The 18,716-nt window shown below is 34.9% G+C and overlaps 1 protein-coding gene across 3 annotated transcripts in view; it reads right to left on the bottom strand.

The window, feature by feature from the left end:
• LOC145279998 (uncharacterized) overlaps positions 1-18,716 on the bottom strand; it is a 148,584-nt gene that overhangs the window by 4,352 nt on the left and 125,516 nt on the right. For all 3 annotated transcript variants that reach the window (XM_080131609.1, XM_080131608.1, XM_080131610.1), the window contains 4 exons: positions 15,468-15,618; positions 10,538-11,793; positions 6,515-7,115; positions 1,924-2,220 (listed from right to left, as the gene is read on the bottom strand). In XM_080131609.1, coding sequence (XP_079987735.1) covers positions 1,924-2,220; positions 6,515-7,115; positions 10,538-11,793; positions 15,468-15,618 — 2,305 coding nt within the window. The remainder of the gene's footprint in view (positions 1-1,923; positions 2,221-6,514; positions 7,116-10,537; positions 11,794-15,467; positions 15,619-18,716) is intronic.

Raw genomic sequence — 18,716 nt, 5'->3', positions numbered from 1 at the left:
AATCTGAAGCATCTACACGATGTAAACAGCAAAAAGACGCGATCTTGAAGGTGTATGGGGACATGAGCTTCTCTCGAAAAACCGTTAGTATAATATAATTTATCTTTTAGAGGCGGCGAACTTTAAATTCAAATAAGTTGCAGAGAAATAGTTTTATCAAACAAATACGCTGATGCTACCAGATCAGGATGTCTGAAGATATTGGCTTCCCTAAACGAAATGCATCTAACATTGATGCTTTTTGTTTTTCTACTTCTTTTTGCAAAACTTAATTATGTTCTGCAAAACCAAAAACAAAAACAACTCCCCCTTTTCCCCTTCTTCCCATTTTTCCTTTCTCTTTCTATCCCTCCCACTTCCTGACCTGTTTCCTAACTTCAAATGTACCAAACATTAATGCTGTAACCCTTTTCCCTCTCCCATTGCAAAACTCATTCATGTTTTGCAGGGCAGGAAACAAAATCGATAAAATCCACTATAAAAACAACCAAACCAAACACTACAAACTAGTTATTGAAGATACAAAAATATTGAAGAATAAAAACCGTCTAATAAAATAACAGGATACAACATGAATACTATTTCCAAAATAACTGGATTCGGCATTAAATAACCCGAAAAAGGGTTGATATGCTGTAAAACAACCAAACCAAACCAAACTCTACAAATAAATATTTGAAGACATAAAAAAAACTTGAGATGAATCTTTGGTATTTATAATTTAAATACAATTTCGGACATATGGCCTCCGCAGCTTGCATGTATATGACATAACTAAGAGTTCCAATTGTCGCAATCCTACGCATTAAATTAGGCCGTATTTCGGCAATAACGCGTCGAATGTTGCCTTCCAAGTAGTCTACTGTGTCTGCTCTATCAGCGTAGACATGTAACGCTACATATCATCAAAGAAAATAATCTAATGGGGTCAAATCGCACAAATGTTTCAGTAAATTAATCTTATCACGCACTGTGTGGCATGTGGCTCCGTCCTGCTGAAACAACAAGATGAATTGGTAAAACAAAGCTGAATTCCAAATAACTGATAGTTGCCAAAACATGCAATTAAAGTAAATAAAGTTGTCGATTTAAAGTTCGCCGCCTCTAAAAAAAAACATCCTGTATAAGCGCAGGTTGCCCATCGTCAATACAAAGACTAATAAAAGTCAACTTTTAATTTAATTTTAATTTGCAAAATATCCAAATGAGACCTTAAAATACGTTTAGTCCGTTTTATAGAATACTTTTAGGTGCTTGTGCAGTATAGTGATATTTAAACAAACGAATTTCAGATAAAAACATTATTACGCGCTTACGTTTCATGCCGGCATTAGTAATATTAAAAACTTACAAAAAATGACCCAGTAGAAGATGTGCATGATCTAGTTTATATATATATATATATATATATATATATATATATATATATATATATATATATATATATATATATATATATATGAATACCATTCACAATAATCTTCTGAAATTTTGTATTTTTAAATGACGAGTTTTAATTGAAAGCAAGGGAGGTAAGTCAGTTTGTTATACAGAATTGGTTTGAGAGCTGCTCCACATTAGAACATACGATAAAAATCTATAAATTGATAAGTTTTATTTTTGCTTGCGATTGTAAATATATTTCTACTGGATCATTTTTCGCATTTTTTTTTTTTTTTTAATTTATACTAATTTCGACATGTAAGTACGTAATAATGTTTTCACCTGAAATGCGTTTTTTTTTGGGGGGGGGGCTTTTTTTTTTTCAAAATTTACTACAGGGTAGAACGATAAAAGTGTCGCCCTAAAGAAAACAACACTACAGCTTTATTTTAAAACTGCTATTGAAAAATAATCAACTATATATATTGCACAAGCATTCACTTTTTAAGGACACGTTAGGACACGGATATAATTACTTACTATACGCGTTGTCGTGTTCCAAATCATCTCTGTATGCGTACATTCCCGGTATGTGAGGCTTCTGAAGACAACGACATGTTTTGTAACTCTGGTTCGACAGAGCTCGTTCATAACATTCGCATGGTTCTCTCGTCTCATCGCGGTGGCCAGCAATAAAACGGTTGGCCGTTCGCTCCAAAGTCGGCATGCTGTCGACGCTGTTGTAGCTCATCAAATGACTTGGATCGACGCAATGACAACAGTGCAACACTTTACCCGGTTCGTCATTCTCTGGACTAACCATCGTCTCTAGCGGTGCTACAAAGTTAATAGAAACACCATTTTAAATTTTAGATATATTCATGGGAAAACAAGTGCATTAATATTTTTTTCAACTTATTATTTCAATTTTTTACTTTACAAGAATTGTTTTTAGTTATGCTTATGTAGCAGAGCCGCTGGCGCTGGTAGCAGCCGCAGCCGCGTAATACATATGCAAATGACCGAGCCATTGTGCGATGTGACGTCACGGCGAAGAGAAAGAAAAAGCAGAGATAAAAAGACACACGTGGACGAAGGAGTGTGTTCGAAGAAACACGTGTTTGACACGTGGTCGAAGAAAGACTGAACGTGGGTGACGAGAGCGTCTTGAAAGATATGTCGATGCGAGAAATTAACTGTTTAAAACAAGAGGCAGTGTGTTGTTGGAAATACCAAGAATAAATGATTTTTTTTGTTAAAAAAAAGAAAAAAATACTGAGTCGAATTTCTTTCCTTGTCCTTTCCTTTGTTATTGCAACGGACTATACATATTAACAGGTAATGTCTTATCTACTTTTTCCGAACTGTTTACTATCACTTACGCATTAAAATAAAGTTGCTCAGAGAACCTTTTCCTGTCTTGATAAGGTACAAAACCAGGTACAAAATCTTCTTGGCTGTGTCATTTTCTCCTTCCTACTAATTCTTTCTCAGAGAAGCGACGTTGTAAGCCTTTTACTGCGCTCTCGTTAATTTAATTACAGGTGTTCGCCTAAGCTCCAATCTATGGTCTTCCTGTCAAAGCATTCATAACATTCGTCTAGCTACAACCACTGCCAATAATTTCCTATCTGTGTCTAACACTAAATAAAACTTCCATGAACAGAGTTTCTTTCCTGGAAGTACCCGTCTGTGAAACATAATACCGCAGGGCTTCTTCCCGACTAACTATAACATAGTTGTTTTCAAGTCCAATGTAAACAAATTCTTGTTGAGCTGTCCTCTTAATCGAATTCTGCCCAATTTCCACCATTACTGATCATCACAGTGTTTTCTCACAGGCTACTTGACACTTATTTAACTTTCATCCTTGAGTGGATCTTGAGCCTTGATAAATATTGACTCCCTAGTAAAAAATGCAATGCCAAACAGTCCTTTTGGTTAAATGTTTTAAACTTCGATTTTTAAATTTCATAAAACACTTAGTGTTTTTGCGACTAGTTCATATCAATTGTCTTCCCACGGGGTGGGGGGGGGCAAAGTTAGGCACAAGGTCGGTTTTTAATATTTGGGAAATCTAGCTCTCCCAAAAAAAGGGAACTTTGGATTGGAACAAAAATTAAAATTGCCTCAGTCTAAAAGAAATTCTTCACTGGCCGAGCACTGAATAGAATCATTTAAAACAGATACTACACTTTGTTTCTATTTTGAAAAAAAAATAGAAATATTAACGCTTATGCCTAGGGATATAGTTTGATGTGATACCGAGGGCGTATTTGATTTAATCACCGTTGAGGCTTTGACAAGTATTACGACTCCAGGTCAAGATTTGAGATTTACGGCATCTAAAGGTTGACTACACACACATTTACACGCCATATACAGAAAATATCCCATTTAAGTTATATACAATGTTCTATTTTTGATTAATCTCTACTTAATGTACGAAAGGCAGTGTGTGTGTGTGAGAGAGAGAGAGAGAGAGTTCCATGTGGACTCCGAAACGGCCGGATCTTTTTTTTCACACAAATGTGCTTTATGTATCTAGGAGTGTTATCAGATAAATTTTGTATTGGAATGCCTTCGATAAGTATCGATAATCGAAAAAATATCCGATTAAAGAAGGCAGAGTTCGATTTGACCAAATTTGACACCCTTATACAGCCTAACGTCACAAGCGCATTTAAAAAGTTTTATCAGTTTCTATGATAAGCGTGTTCGAAATGAATGTTTAAACTTTTGCATTTTAAATTTTAATTTGGGTCACTATATAAAAATAATTTTACAAAATCAGCAATAGGTTCTCTGCAGTGCAATATAGACTACTGTGTATTGTGGATTAAGTTACTGTGCAGAGGCATGTGAAGCTTCCTCCTGCTGCATCGTGGTGGATCCCCGACAACAGCAGGCAAACAATCGATTTGATTGAAAAACGGGAAATTTTACTGATTTCGATGCCAATAAAAGTATTAAAAGTGTGGAGCATTCGTTTATCCTAATTCAATCCTTAGCAAGTCTCTCTGATAGTCATAAATAGACGAAGGTGGAGAGTCTCATCCCTGACATAAGAAGTCCTAATTCTGTCGCCCAAATCACCGGGCACTAATTTTATAAGAGACAATTTTTCGATATTTACCGGTGAAAAAAAAAGGAAAGGAATTCTTGATTTCTCTTATCGCTTGCTTTATCTTGATTTTTAGTTGCCTTTGACTGATCAGCATTCGAATTTCAAGAGAGAAAATAAAAGTGATGGGCTAGGGAGAAAAATAAAGACAGTATCGTTTATGTATTTGATAGAGTCGTCATTTCATACGTGTCTCCATAGGTGACTTGGTTAGAGCGACATATAAGAGTTGGGAGTTCAATCCCTCCGGAGGCAAAAATACTTTTGACTCTAATTTGTCTTAGAATGAACTCAGACATTTTAAACTACAATATTGATTTATTTTACTTTTATTTATTTTTCCGTAATTCACTTAATTTATGGTAATTAAGGCTCAAAATTTGCTAATTTGAACTATTGTTTGGAATCTTTATAAAAAGTGTGTGTCTTGCCATTCGCCTGACACAAAACTTTAGATTTTTCTTCGAACGGTATTAGGGTCTTGAAATGCGATGACTCGTTAGTAAAGATTTTTAAAAATGATACCTATGCAGTATAACGACTGTGCTATCGTCGGAATCGTCTGGGTAGTTTATGGAAAACACCGGAAGATGGCGAATGAAAGTTTTGGGCTCTTTTTTTTTCTTTTTCGTACAGACGTTGGCCAATTTTTTCGAATAAAAATATTTTATTTCTGTCAGCGTGAAGCTAATTCAATGAAAAATTAATTAAAAAGTGAAAACCATATTCTTGAATAATTATTGGGCAATTTTTATGAAACGTTTAGAAAAATAAAATCCAAATTAAGAAAAAACACTCATTGTAAGGTAAGTTTCGTGAATCAATATTTTTTTATTTGAATGACAAACAACTTTCTTAGAACTGCACGCCTGTGGAACTCTGTTCCGTCTGCCTGCTTCCCACCTGACTACAACTTGGGTGTCTTCAAGTCCAACGTTAACAAATTCCTAATGAACCGCCCCCTTAAGTAAACACTTCATCAAATCTCCACACTAACGCACTGTACTTGCAATAACCCTTATCCCTGAGTGGCTTCCGGGCCTTGATAAGTGATGACCACCGTGTAAAAAAAAACAACTGAAAACCAACAAAACAATTTTTTTTAAATCATTTTCTCTCCTTTTTATGATCTTTTATATTTTTTGTTCAAATCAAGATAATATTTATATTTATTTTATGCGATAATTATTATTATGATAGCAAACAGATATTTTCATTGTGAGTTGTTGTTTTAGGATTAAGACGCTCAGCGTTTCGACACCTTTCGGCATTTTCCGTAAAACCGCCTGGATGAGTCCAACGATAGTAGAGTTCTTATATTGCATAAGTATCAAAAACCATAAATTAAAAAGAGTTGTTTTTTAGGGCTATCACATTATAGTTATGGAAACGGTTATTATATTATTATACATAATAAAATGAATAACGATGACAATATTGAAGGGACTTCAATAATTTTTAATTATGCATATTTATTTTTGAACATAGTGTGTCGCACAAGATGGTAGATGCGTAAATTTCCCAAATATTTTTGCAAACTACAAAATCTTTACAGTTCTGAATTTTTTAGATGAGGGCTGATTGTTTGTATCACTTGTTTTGATCGGATTATTGTTCTCATCATGAGTGTTACTTGTGCACCGTTTCGGTCGCTGTAGCCTTCGGCCTTCGTCTGGCATGTTGGTTGTTATCTTGGAAAAGAAAGGAGAAAACTACGGCGAAAAAAACAAAAACAACTCCAAGAATACGAAATCATCTACGGAGCCAGTAATGTTTCTCCTTTTTTTTTCCAAAATAACGACTAACATGCCTAGCGAAGATCGAGGGCTACAAAGACAGAAACGTTGCATGAATAACACACAAGCTGAGAACAATAGTCCGGTCAAAACAAGTAATCTATGCAAAATCTTTCTAGAAAGTTAAAAAGAAATTCTGAGCTTGAAAGTTTTTTTTTAATGAATTCTCTCTAACGTGTAATTATTTTAAGAAATATGTTAAATAAATTACCATCAGATTTGCAAAAAAGGCGTCTCCTTGCCAACCCACTTGATATGCGATGATGTTCCTCCTCTTGCCACGTTGTAGACGACGCTGAAGTTCTATACGGAAACCTGGAATGAAACGATGAACTTAAACTCGGCGAGGGCCAAGTGCTTGACGGGCTGGAATGTGACCTTTGGCAATGTTTTGAAGGAAATATAAACGTTTTCATATTTGGTGCACTTGGAGATGGAAGTGGCGATTTCCGCCGGTGTATCGAATTGCTTTCCGTCGCATAATGCTCGAGGAAGATGGAAGAATTTCGCGACGTCTCTAAATACTTTTCTGGCATTGGTGATTTCGATATGTGGAACTGTTGCAGTTTAGTTGAAGGGGATATTGGAAAACATGGCGACTTTAAGGGCGATGGTGTGGCTTTCAAAGAGGTGGGTGATCTTTGTACGTGAGTGGCGCTGGGCGAGGGGTGCTGCGATGGAACCCGGTTGTTCTGAGCGAAGACTTGTGAATCTGAATGGATGCTGCAAGTAGAGGTTGGTGTCCGCGTCGATGAAGATGGGACCTCTTCTGGGTGCGGAGGCATAGTAAGACCAGCAGCTGCCGCGTAATCCTTCAAAGAAATGAAGACCATTTATTACATTTAAAAGGCATATCAACAACGAGAACTTCACGTGTTGTAAATTTTTAAAATATGTATGTATGTATGTGTGTCTGTCCCCATTTTTACAAAGTGCATCTCCTCCGGGACGCAAAGTCACAGAGCGGTGCAAGACGGGTCAAATGATTGCATTTTTTGTGGATCGTCTATATATATATATATATAAACTCCCCATGTTATTTATGCTTAACTGAAAAATTACTGATTACTAATTTTAGAGATAGAGATAAACTTCTAAATAAAAAAACTGAAACCTCACTTAATTGTAAACATTATAAATCCCACCTCTTAAGCAACTTCTCACCCTTCTAATAATAACTATAACCCACCCCTAAAATCTAACACTAACGAATTACACACACCCTATTTACAACCTAAACTATATAGTCCCCCATTCATTTTAAAAGAACCCCTCCACAGAACCCCCACCTATTTATCCCACCATTTTTTAGCTACATCTCTCTTTACCAAACTCATTTTTGTACCCCCCCTTTGCCTTAATCACTCCTTATGTCATTATTTAAAGGTTCTCGCCCCATAGTCTCTTATTGGCTATTTCCATAATTAGGTCTCGATTTCTATTATTTCAATTACGTACTTATCACAATTGGTATCCTTCGACTTGCCTCTCGGTCTATTATCTACTTGTTAACAACTAATCATTTACTTACCTTCTATTTTAATTAATTATTTAATTTACCATCTACATATAACATATATAATACGCTTTTCTCTTATATTTACCTCTTACTAATTCTTTCAATAATAATTATCATATTTTTTAACACGAAGCTTATTTACTTATTTTTCGTATTTGTTTTTGTACATATACTCAAGCCCATTGATGTGTGTATTTTTTTACATGTGTACTCATGTGTATGTATTTGTGTGTTTTTGTTATCTACTTACTATCTACATTTTATTAATAATTATATTAATTTTTATTATTTAATTAACTTACTGATATCCTTAGTTTTTTTACTTTATTAAATAAACCTATAACGTATAATTCACCTATTTACCCTTCTATTTCTCATTTCTTTCTTTCAACTTAACGCCCGACAATTCAAAAAACTATAAATAATAAATTAAAAACAAAAAATTAATTTTTTCAATCTCTCCCTGCCCAGCTAATTTATATATATATATATGTATATATATGTGCACATATATATATATATATGTGTGTGTGCGTGTGTATGTGTGTGTGTTTGTATATGTATGTATATGTGTGTGTATGTATGTATTTATATGTGTGTATATATATATGTGTGTGTGTATATGTATGTATATATATGTATTTGTGTTTGTGCGTATCTTCTACATGTGTGTATATGTATGTGTTTTTTTTTATATATATTTGTATTTGGTTACGTATCTTCTACATGTATATTTGTGTGTGTGTTTTTCTGTGTGTATGTGTTTTATTCACTTATTATAAATATCTCCCTAATAATTTTATGAATTTTATTATTTGATTAACTTACTGATATTCTTACCTATTTCTATATTAGTAAAATAAACTTGTAACTTATAATTCATTAATTTATATTTTTCTCTTTCTCTCTTTCCTTCAACTACAACGCCTGAAAATTAAAAAATTATTTATAAAATATTTTTCAATTCCCCCCCCTCCCAGCTAATTTATATTTATATGTATATATATGTATGTATATGTATATGTATATATATATATGTATGTGTAAGTGTTTGCATCTGGATGTATGTGTATTTGCATATATGTTTATATATGTATATATGCGTGTATTTTTACGTAGCTGTGTATGTGTACATATATATATATGTGTTTGTATATGTATGTTTGTGTATATATGTATATGTATATATATATATATATATATATATATATATATATGTATGTGTGATCACGCATGTGCTTTTCCCCCATTTACGTATGTGCATTTGCTGTACATATTTATGCGTGTGCTTATATTTGTGTGTTACTTATTAGAAATGTTTTTTTTTCTATTATTTAAGTTACTTACTTAAGCTTTCACCTATTTTATTTTATTTCACTAAAATAAACCTGTAACGTATAATTTCTACCTGCCCGGCTAATTTATTTATATATATATTATATTTAATTATATATATCATTACACTATCAAAATAAACCTGTAAAGTATAATTCATTAACTTATTTTTCCTTTTCTTTTTCTTTCCATTTTATAAACAATAAATATCTTTCAATCTCTCCCCGCCCGGCTAAATTACTTTAAACCCCATTTTCAACCCGTTCCTTCACCTATTTTATTTTATTTTATTAAAATAAACCTGTAACGTATTATTTCTACCTGCCCGGCTAATTTATTTATTATATTTAATTATATATATCATTACACTATTAAAATAAACCTGTAAAGTATAATTCATTAACTTATTTTTCCTTTTCTTTTTCTTTCCATTTTATAAACAATAAATATCTTTCAATCTCTCCCCGCCCGGCTAAATTACTTTAAACCCCATTTTCAACCCGTTCCTTCACTAACATTAACTCTCCAACCTGTTGCCATGGTGATCCTTTAAATTAACTGTTACTTATGCCGTTATCAACAAAAGTAGCGTCTTTTAAGTTTAAACCGTTAAAAAACACGTATATAAGAATTTACACATAATTAATATTTAATTATAAACCCCTCTCTTTTTTTAATACACTCCTACTACTTTAAACTCCAACGTCCTCTCCCCACCACTCCCCCTTCTTTTCTAACTCCCCTTTATCTACGATCTTTCCATTTTTATTTGACTTTATAACTTAGTCCATCTATGAATTCTGATGATGCTAGTTGGATTTTTCCTCTCTTTGAGGATTTTCCTCTAGTTGAAACAATTTGTAAACTCATTCTGGACTCACAGAAATAAATTTCCTATATATATATATATATATATATATATGCCGGTAAAAATAGCTGCTATGGGGGCAAAATTGAAAGAAATTGGAACTTGGCAGGAGTAAGTCGATTTAAAGTGCTATTGTACGCATGCACAAATACACATATATATGTTAAAATCAGTTCGGTTTAAACTATCTCTAATCCGTCTTACAATAGCTCAAACGGTAACGACTAAAGTTGGAGCGCTACATGTTTCTGTTTCGATAATAGGTGATGACACCCAAGTCATATTTTTTTAACTTTTCAATTCACTGTTATATATTGGGTACAATATAATAATCAATAGATAATTGTTTCCATAATAATAAATACGATATCGGCATAAATTAAAATATCATATTTAAGAGTATTTTACGCAGTGCGATCTGCTACTTTACACATAAAACAAGATTAAAAAGGGTGTTTTAATGGCTGGGATTATTTATTAACATAAAGGTGTAGTATGTCATTAAAACCTACCTTTGTACAGTTCTTCATGTAAATCCAATATCGTTCATCGTGAAGATACTCCCTCTCTCGAATCGATTCTTTGTTCGATACTCGCCGGCTTAGTATCTTTCCGGGGCTTCCGTCTTCTTTGGTCGGCCACCCGCAACAGGAGTCGTCCCTTCGATAGACACCCTGCTCATCGTAGGCGGACTTAAACGTTGATACGAACGGGAAGCTTTCTGGAACGGCGCGGTCTGGTTCGTGAAGGAATTCCGACGGAACCAGTTCCGAGACGGAATGTTTAAACGGCCGTAACCATTTATAGGGGAGTTTTTGCTTACACGGTTCCTGGCACATTTTGTCGTGGATTATACTCGGTCCATTTTTGGCTTTCGTCTTCTTGGAGCAGGACACAGCATCAAAATAAGATTCCGCATCGACCTCTTCTCTTTTTACTGGCGTTAGCGGATAAGGCATACAGTTCGGATCTTGATCAACGCCAACACTTTCATAATAATGGACTCCGCAACACGAGGAGATATCTTGATGACAAACGGAAGTGCTATACGCCTTGTGTAAGTGACAATTATGCGGTGAAGTTTCTTCGCAACTGTGTCGCTCATACCTGACTGGAACAGACGCATCTTTCTCTACCTGTTTGTGTTCGTGAAAATGCGTCCGGCTTCGGTAGTCGACGTTTTTTTCTAGTCGAGGTGACACGTCGACCGCTTCATCCGAACCCCTTCCTCGACCGTAAAAGATCGGCTCCACCGGCGACGGCGACGACATGTTCAGGTCCAAGAAATCGTCAGTCACTTCGGTGTCGCTAAAGACGTGATCATCTATTGATCTCTTACGATATTTCTTCCAGTTTGGACTCGAGGAAGCGGGAGGAGAAGTCGGGATTCTGACTACCGAGCTTCGGGGAAGGGAAGGAAATACGAATAGGTTTTCGTCATCTGTCAAGTCGCTACTTCGGGCCCTCTTTGATGGCGTGCACGGCGATTGGGCGATTTTGTACGAAGAAGGGTGCGGAGAGGACGGTACTTTGGCTTTCGAGGCGCCATTTTGTGGCTGCTGGGACGTTGGAAACATGTACTGGGTTATCGATGTCTGACACTTGGCCCGTGAAGGGCTGATCTGTTCGGAAGGCTGGAATATCGAATCAGTCTCGTCACAATCACTGAATTTTCGAGGGACAGATTTTATTCTTCCTTTTGGCGGGTCCTGCAGTTTAAATGTTCGAATTGGTTCTTCCTCGTCCGCCATTGTATTTAGTTCGCTATCTGGAATAGTAATTGAACAGATTAAACAGACAAATATTGACATGTAATCGCTTGCACTTATATATTTATGAACATCAAACTGTCTATGATTACGGATTACCTAAAATACGATATCCTGAGTGTATCAGATTAGGCTGTCTTAAGATATCGGCTTTTTTACTTAAAATGCACCAAACATTGGTGCTATTGTTTTCTTTTGTTGTTGTTTACCGTTGCAAAACTTAATCATGTTCTGCAAAGACCCCACCACCACCACCACAAAAAAAACAGCAGTTTTTCTTTTACAAAAGAATTAAACCGAAGCAATAACTATGAATAAATATTCGAAAATATAAAGAACTTGAACCATAAAACGTTTTGGGTTTGTATTACCGTACACATAGATTCGAAAAAGTTGTCAAAAACAAATATATAACAAATAAATGTTATCAAAGGCAAGATAAGTTACTTTTCTACCTAATTGGATACTTTTTAGTGTTTTATTTAATGTAACGTGTTTATTCGGCTTGAAAAACTATAGTGTTTACCGATGTATTGGAAAATTTAAAATGGCGCCTGACTCTCTCTTGAACACGGTAAGTCTGGGAAAATGAGTTGAAAATAAAAACTATACTAAATACTGTTAGAAACCTACCGAATATATGTCAGCCTATGTCACGGTAACATATTGAGCGTGTTTCTAACAGTATTAATAGTTAAATTTATGGTAAATGAATGCTTGGTGTTATTCATTTGTAATTTTGTTGTCTTATTTCACCTATACATGTTTACAATAGTTTGGTCGATGAATAGTAAATTATCTATATAAATAAAACAGTAGATGTATGTGTGTAAAAATATTTAACCGATAAACTCTTAAACTACTGAACACTGAAATTAACAGGAAATAGTAATAATACACTAATGATGGTTTATAACGAATAAAATCTTTGTTTGGATGCATAAATAACGTGTACAGATACATGTTTGCGAGTTGAAATGCAAAATGTTCATTTTAACTTACCGACATATTTCCATTTCTTTTTGCGCATGCGCAAATTCATTCATAGCTTGAACTGGTTTAATTTTAAATCTTTCTTATCAATCTGTCGATAGCTCACATTGTAGGGAACGCGACTGGATGGTTAAATGTTTTGTTTTCGATTCTAGCTGATGGCACCCAAGTAATTTTGTTTTTAAATCACTACTATATATTAGGTACAATATAATATTCAATAGAGAATTGGCTCTGTAATAATAAATACGAAATTTGCATGAATTAAAATGTATTCAAGCGTATTTTACGAGCGAGCAAGACCGGGCGCGTTCCCCCCGCAAGTTAAATAATAAAAAGACGCATTTTGAATCTTTAATAATTCGAAGATATAAAAAAAGGTTCGGATGGAGAATGCGCAACCCTTGCTTTATTATAGTCCCCACACGGGTATCCTTACAAATGGTATCCACTTCCACTGTTTCTCGAGAAAGTAAGATAATGTTTTTTATATACAAACACACATCAGTTTTCTCTGCAATTCATATTGTATTAATTTACGTTTTTTCTTTTTATCAATGGATCATCTCCTATCATGGTCCAGCGGCCATTCGAGGATAAAAGAGATTGTCTATTTCGGACGATCATCCTTATCAGGAGACTAATGGAAACAATGGTTGAATTGTTAAAATATTTAAATTACTTGAGAAACTGATTATCCAAGAGAACGATTCAACAAGTATTTGTTTATATGAGAATTGGAGACAACCACGTTGTAGTTAGTTGAGAAGTAACCTTGTTCCACAGATTGAATGTTCCAGGAAAGGAACTTTGTTCATGAGAATTCCGCTTGATTTTGGCATAGAGAGAAAAAAGGGAAAGTTTTTTTGTCGTGGTTGTAGCTAGGCGAGTTCTTACTATAAATGTTTTACATGGTACCATGGACTGGAGCTCAGCCGAGCATCAGCCATGGACATAACAGTACAATATCTCATCCGTATTAAATATGCTGCAAGGAAGAAAAGAAGCAATGTCCTATTAGATTGCAAAATCGGTATATTTTACTCTGTTGAATCAAGAAGAAGTGATCCGGGCGGCACATAAGTGAAGGCATAAAGTTTACTAGAGTTTATAATAATTAAATATAATTTGAACGATTAATAAAAAAATATTGATTAAAAAAAATGTATTATTTGGATTCTTCGGACTACTGTTCTCATCTCGAATGTTATTTGCACAACGTTTCGGTCGATGTAACCTCCGACATTCTTCAGGTGTATTTTGTCGATCTCGAGAATGTTTCTGTCGAATTTGGGAATCCTTAATGAATTTCAAACGTAACTTTTTTATTTAATCCACGAGGGTAGCATGCTCTCGTTTCGTAGAAGTCCTAAGTGGCTTGCAATTGTATTTCTGGGTCGCCTGCACTGGGGATTGGACCTTCAACTTCCAGACGAGCAACCTTTATAACTGAATTTTACTAAGTACTATCAAAGAGCCAGGTAGGTCCAAGGAGGGGGTATTGTTTCAACATCTGGACAGGAGTTGCTAGAAAGTCTTATCCTGCCTTGACAGAGTTCAAAATAGACTTCGTAGCCTAGTAGGGGATGCCTTTTTTTCTCTTTCCCGCAATCTCTTTCTTATAGAAGAGACGTCGCAAGCCTTTCTCTGCTTTATGGTTATTTTCATGGCAAGTGCTCGTCTGAGCTCCAATCTATGGTTTCTCTTCCCTACCAAACCTTCACGAGAAACACTCGTCTAGCTGAAAACACTATCAATAATTTCCCCACTCTTTATCCGTGCCTAAGCCTAAACGTAGATTCCATGATTCTTTCTTAGAACTGCACACATGTGGAACTGTCTGCCGTTTTCCTGCTTTCCAGCTGAATACAATATGGTTGTTTTCAAGTCCAACGTAAACAAGTTCTTGATGAGTCGTTCCCTTAACTAATCCAATTTACCAAATTTGCCACTACTAACGATTACTGCGATATTGTCCCATTGACTACGGTAACTATTTAACCCTTATCCTCGAGTGGCCTCTGGGTCTTGGTAAGTGGTGACTTTTATGTAAAAAAAAAAAAATAGTTGTAAACCTTACGCTTCTGGTGGTTGAAGATTAAAACCTCAATGCAGCCGACCCAAAAATACAATTACAAAATTACTTAGGACTTTTACCTAGTCATGGCTGACGGAACGAGAACATGGATTAAACAAAGGATTCAGTTCGTAATTCCGTGCAGACCGCCGAGTTCGACAGAAAGATTACCGAGTTTGACAAGATACACATGAAGAAGGTCGGGAGTTACTTCGACCGAAACGTTATGCAAATAATATTCAATATGAGAATAGTAGAACTAAGAATTAAAATAATACGATAAATCAATCCTCATCGCAAAAAAACAAAAAATCAGAACCGTAAAAGCAATCTAACTAACAAACAAAAACAAACAAAAAAAGATAAACAAATCTTTTGTAGGAGAGCACAGGCCAAAATACCCCCTGCCATCCCCAAAACATAATTGAAAAAGATTTAGCGGACAGACATACAAAAACTTCTGTGTTTTTGACATAGACCGTTATTTACTTTATGGTAATTACTGTTTAAAATGGCTGTAGACTGAGAATGATGAGAAGTAATTATGAAGATGATCCCTGTAATTTAAAAGAAAAAAAAAATAAGAAACGTAAATTGACGCACCTTGAGACGAGAGCAGGTGGGTTGGCGGTACAGTGATTGTTGCCGGTGCGGCCGGAAACCTTTTAGCAACAATGGAGTCAGCAGTTAGATAGTCCTTAGGTTTGGATTGCATTGGTTTCACGCCACACTCTTCTTTTTTGACTGGCCACTCCTTTAAAATGAACAAACAAATATGTTGAAATGTCTCATTCGTTTCAATATTGTCTTTATTTTAATAAAAAAAAAAAACGTTCTCCAAGAATACTCAGTGACAAAAAATGAGGCTTTCTTTTGCTAGAATCTCGAAAATAATAGATACGAGGTGCCTTCAATAAGTTTCCAGACTTTTTCGTATGGGTACTTTTATTGATAGTACACACATGAAACTCTTATCCCCTTCGAAGTAATCTCCTCCGGTTGCAATGCATTTGTTGTACTGTTCCGACCACTTCTGGAAGGTCCCAACGGAAGTCCGCTTGTGTGAGCATGCCAATGACTCATGTCGAAGCCTGCTTCATCTCCTCAATTGTCTGATAACGACAGGCTCTAAGGTTTTCCTTGAACTTAAGGAATAACTAAAAGTCACAGGGATCAAAGTCTGGAATATAGGGCGGATGAGGAACTACCTTGATGCCCATCTTAGTCAAATAGTCTGTGACAAGGATGGAGCACCCTTGCGACAAACTTCGCACATATCTTCAGTTCCACGCGAATAATGATGTGAACAGTTCCTACACTGACATCAAAATATGCACTTATTTTCTCTATTGACACATAACGGTCCTCATCCAAAAAATTCTTTATTTGGTCAATCAACTCTGGTGTTCTGACTTTCTTACTCCTCCCACACCTCTCATCTGCCCTCACAGACTACCTGCCTTCCTTGAATCTCTTATGCCATTCAAAAACTGATGTTCGATTCATGCAACATGGTTAAAAATCAGTCTAAAGCATTCCATACGTTTCTGAGCATTTTTTTTTTCAAGTTTAAAATGGCATTTCATTGCATATTGTTCTTTTAAAATGTCCTCACGTCCAAATTGCATTTTTTTTTTCAAGTTTAAAATGGCATTTCATTGCATATTGTTCTTTTAAAATGTCCTCACGTCCAAATTGCATTTTTTTTTTCAAGTTTAAAATGGCATTTCATTGCATATTGTTCTTTTAAAATGTCCTCACGTCCAAATTGCATTTTTTTTTTCAAGTTTAAAATGGCATTTCATTGCATATTGTTCTTTTAAAATGTCCTCACGTCCAAATTGCATTTTTTTTTTCAAGTTTAAAATGGCATTTCATTGCATATTGTTCTTTTAAAATGTCCTCACGTCCAAATTGCATTTTTTTTTTCAAGTTTAAAATGGCATTTCATTGCATATTGTTCTTTTAAAATGTCCTCACGTCCAAATTGCATTTTTTTTTTCAAGTTTAAAATGGCATTTCATTGCATATTGTTCTTTTAAAATGTCCTCACGTCCAAATTGCATTTTTTTTTTCAAGTTTAAAATGGCATTTCATTGCATATTGTTCTTTTAAAATGTCCTCACGTCCAAATTGCATTTTTTTTTTCAAGTTTAAAATGGCATTTCATTGCATATTGTTCTTTTAAAATGTCCTCACGTCCAAATTGCATTTTTTTTTTCAAGTTTAAAATGGCATTTCATTGCATATTGTTCTTTTAAAATGTCCTCACGTCCAAATTGCATTTTTTTTTTCAAGTTTAAAATGGCATTTCATTGCATATTGTTCTTTTAAAATGTCCTCACGTCCAAATTGCATTTTTTTTTTCAAGTTTAAAATGGCATTTCATTGCATATTGTTCTTTTAAAATGTCCTCACGTCCAAATTGCATTTTTTTTTCAAGTTTAAAATGGCATTTCATTGCATATTGTTCTTTTAAAATGTCCTCACGTCCAAATTGCATTTTTTTTTCAAGTTTAAAATGGCATTTCATTGCATATTGTTCTTCTAAAATGTCCTCACGTCCAAATTGCATTTTTTTTTTCAAGTTTAAAATGGCATTTCATTGCATATTGTTCTTTTAAAATGTCCTCACGTCCAAATTGCATTTTTTTTTCAAGTTTAAAATGGCATTTCATTGCATATTGTTCTTTTAAAATGTCCTCACGTCCAAATTGCATTTTTTTTAATTCACCAACTATGACAATCGGGCTTTAGTAGGGTGTATTCCAATTCCTGCTGTAGTTGTTCATTTGAACCTGAACTCATAAAAATTGGTCAGTCGTCTCATAAATAACGTATTGAATTTTTAAGAAACTACAACAATTTTAAATGTTTGTACGAAAATGTCTGGAAACTTATTGAAGGCACCTCGTAAATAAATCACAATAGCTTTTTAGAAGTTTCTTTTTTATGCTAAGCCCTAGCTCTGTATTAACCATGCCTTTTATACTCGGACCGTAGCCTTAACTTTTCCTTATTATTTTCGGACAAAAACAGAAATTTTACAAAATAAAAATTGCATTTTAAACTTTAATTCAAACCATTATAGATAAAAAAAAAAATAATTTTATAAAATAAGCAGTAGATTCTCTACAGTGCAATGTAGACTATAATGTATTGTGAACTATGTCACTGTAGGGAGAAATGTTCAGCTTCCTTCCGGTACATCCCGATGAGTACTAAACTAGTCGATTTGTTTTAAAAAAAAAAGCAGTCGATTTGTTTTTAAAATGGGTGATTTCACCGATTTTTACGACAATTAAAATATGGGAGTGTGAAACATTCGTTGCTCAACATTCAATCTCGGGCAACGTTGTGTTTCCCTGCTAGTATTTAAGCAGAAGATTTAGACAAAAATATTTTTTGGTGATCTTTTTTTTTTTTTTTAATTACATTTTCACCCCAAACAAGGCAAATTGCCACTTTGGTGTAGGGGGCTACTATCAGGGGCAACAACTACTGGGGTACTATGTAGGGATTTGGGCAGCAAGATGTCGGTTCACGTTACACTTGAACTTCTGCACGTCAGTACTGTTGGGGAAGCAAGGACCTGGAATGGAATTCCAGAATCTAGCGGTTCTGGGGAAGAAACTATTGGAGTAAAAAGATCTTTTACATCTAGGGATCTCTACAGTGTGGGGGTGGGATTTAGCAGCCTGTCGGGTTTGTCGAGGGTGCTCACGTCGTGGGGGCACAAGTGATTGCAGTTCGTCAGAGCATTCACCACTAAAATACTTGTAGAAAAGGCAGATGGATGCAGCATTTCGTCGATGGGACAGAGGCTGAAGCTTAGATGCCAGTTCAGGGCCT

This window comes from Euprymna scolopes, chromosome 7, assembly GCF_053919585.1.
Source record: "Euprymna scolopes isolate OS-2025 chromosome 7, ASM5391958v1, whole genome shotgun sequence".
NCBI classification, from domain to species: Eukaryota; Metazoa; Mollusca; class Cephalopoda; order Sepiida; family Sepiolidae; genus Euprymna; species Euprymna scolopes.
Note: the sequence above shows the minus strand (reverse complement) of the source record. Positions and strands in the feature narration are given on the sequence as shown.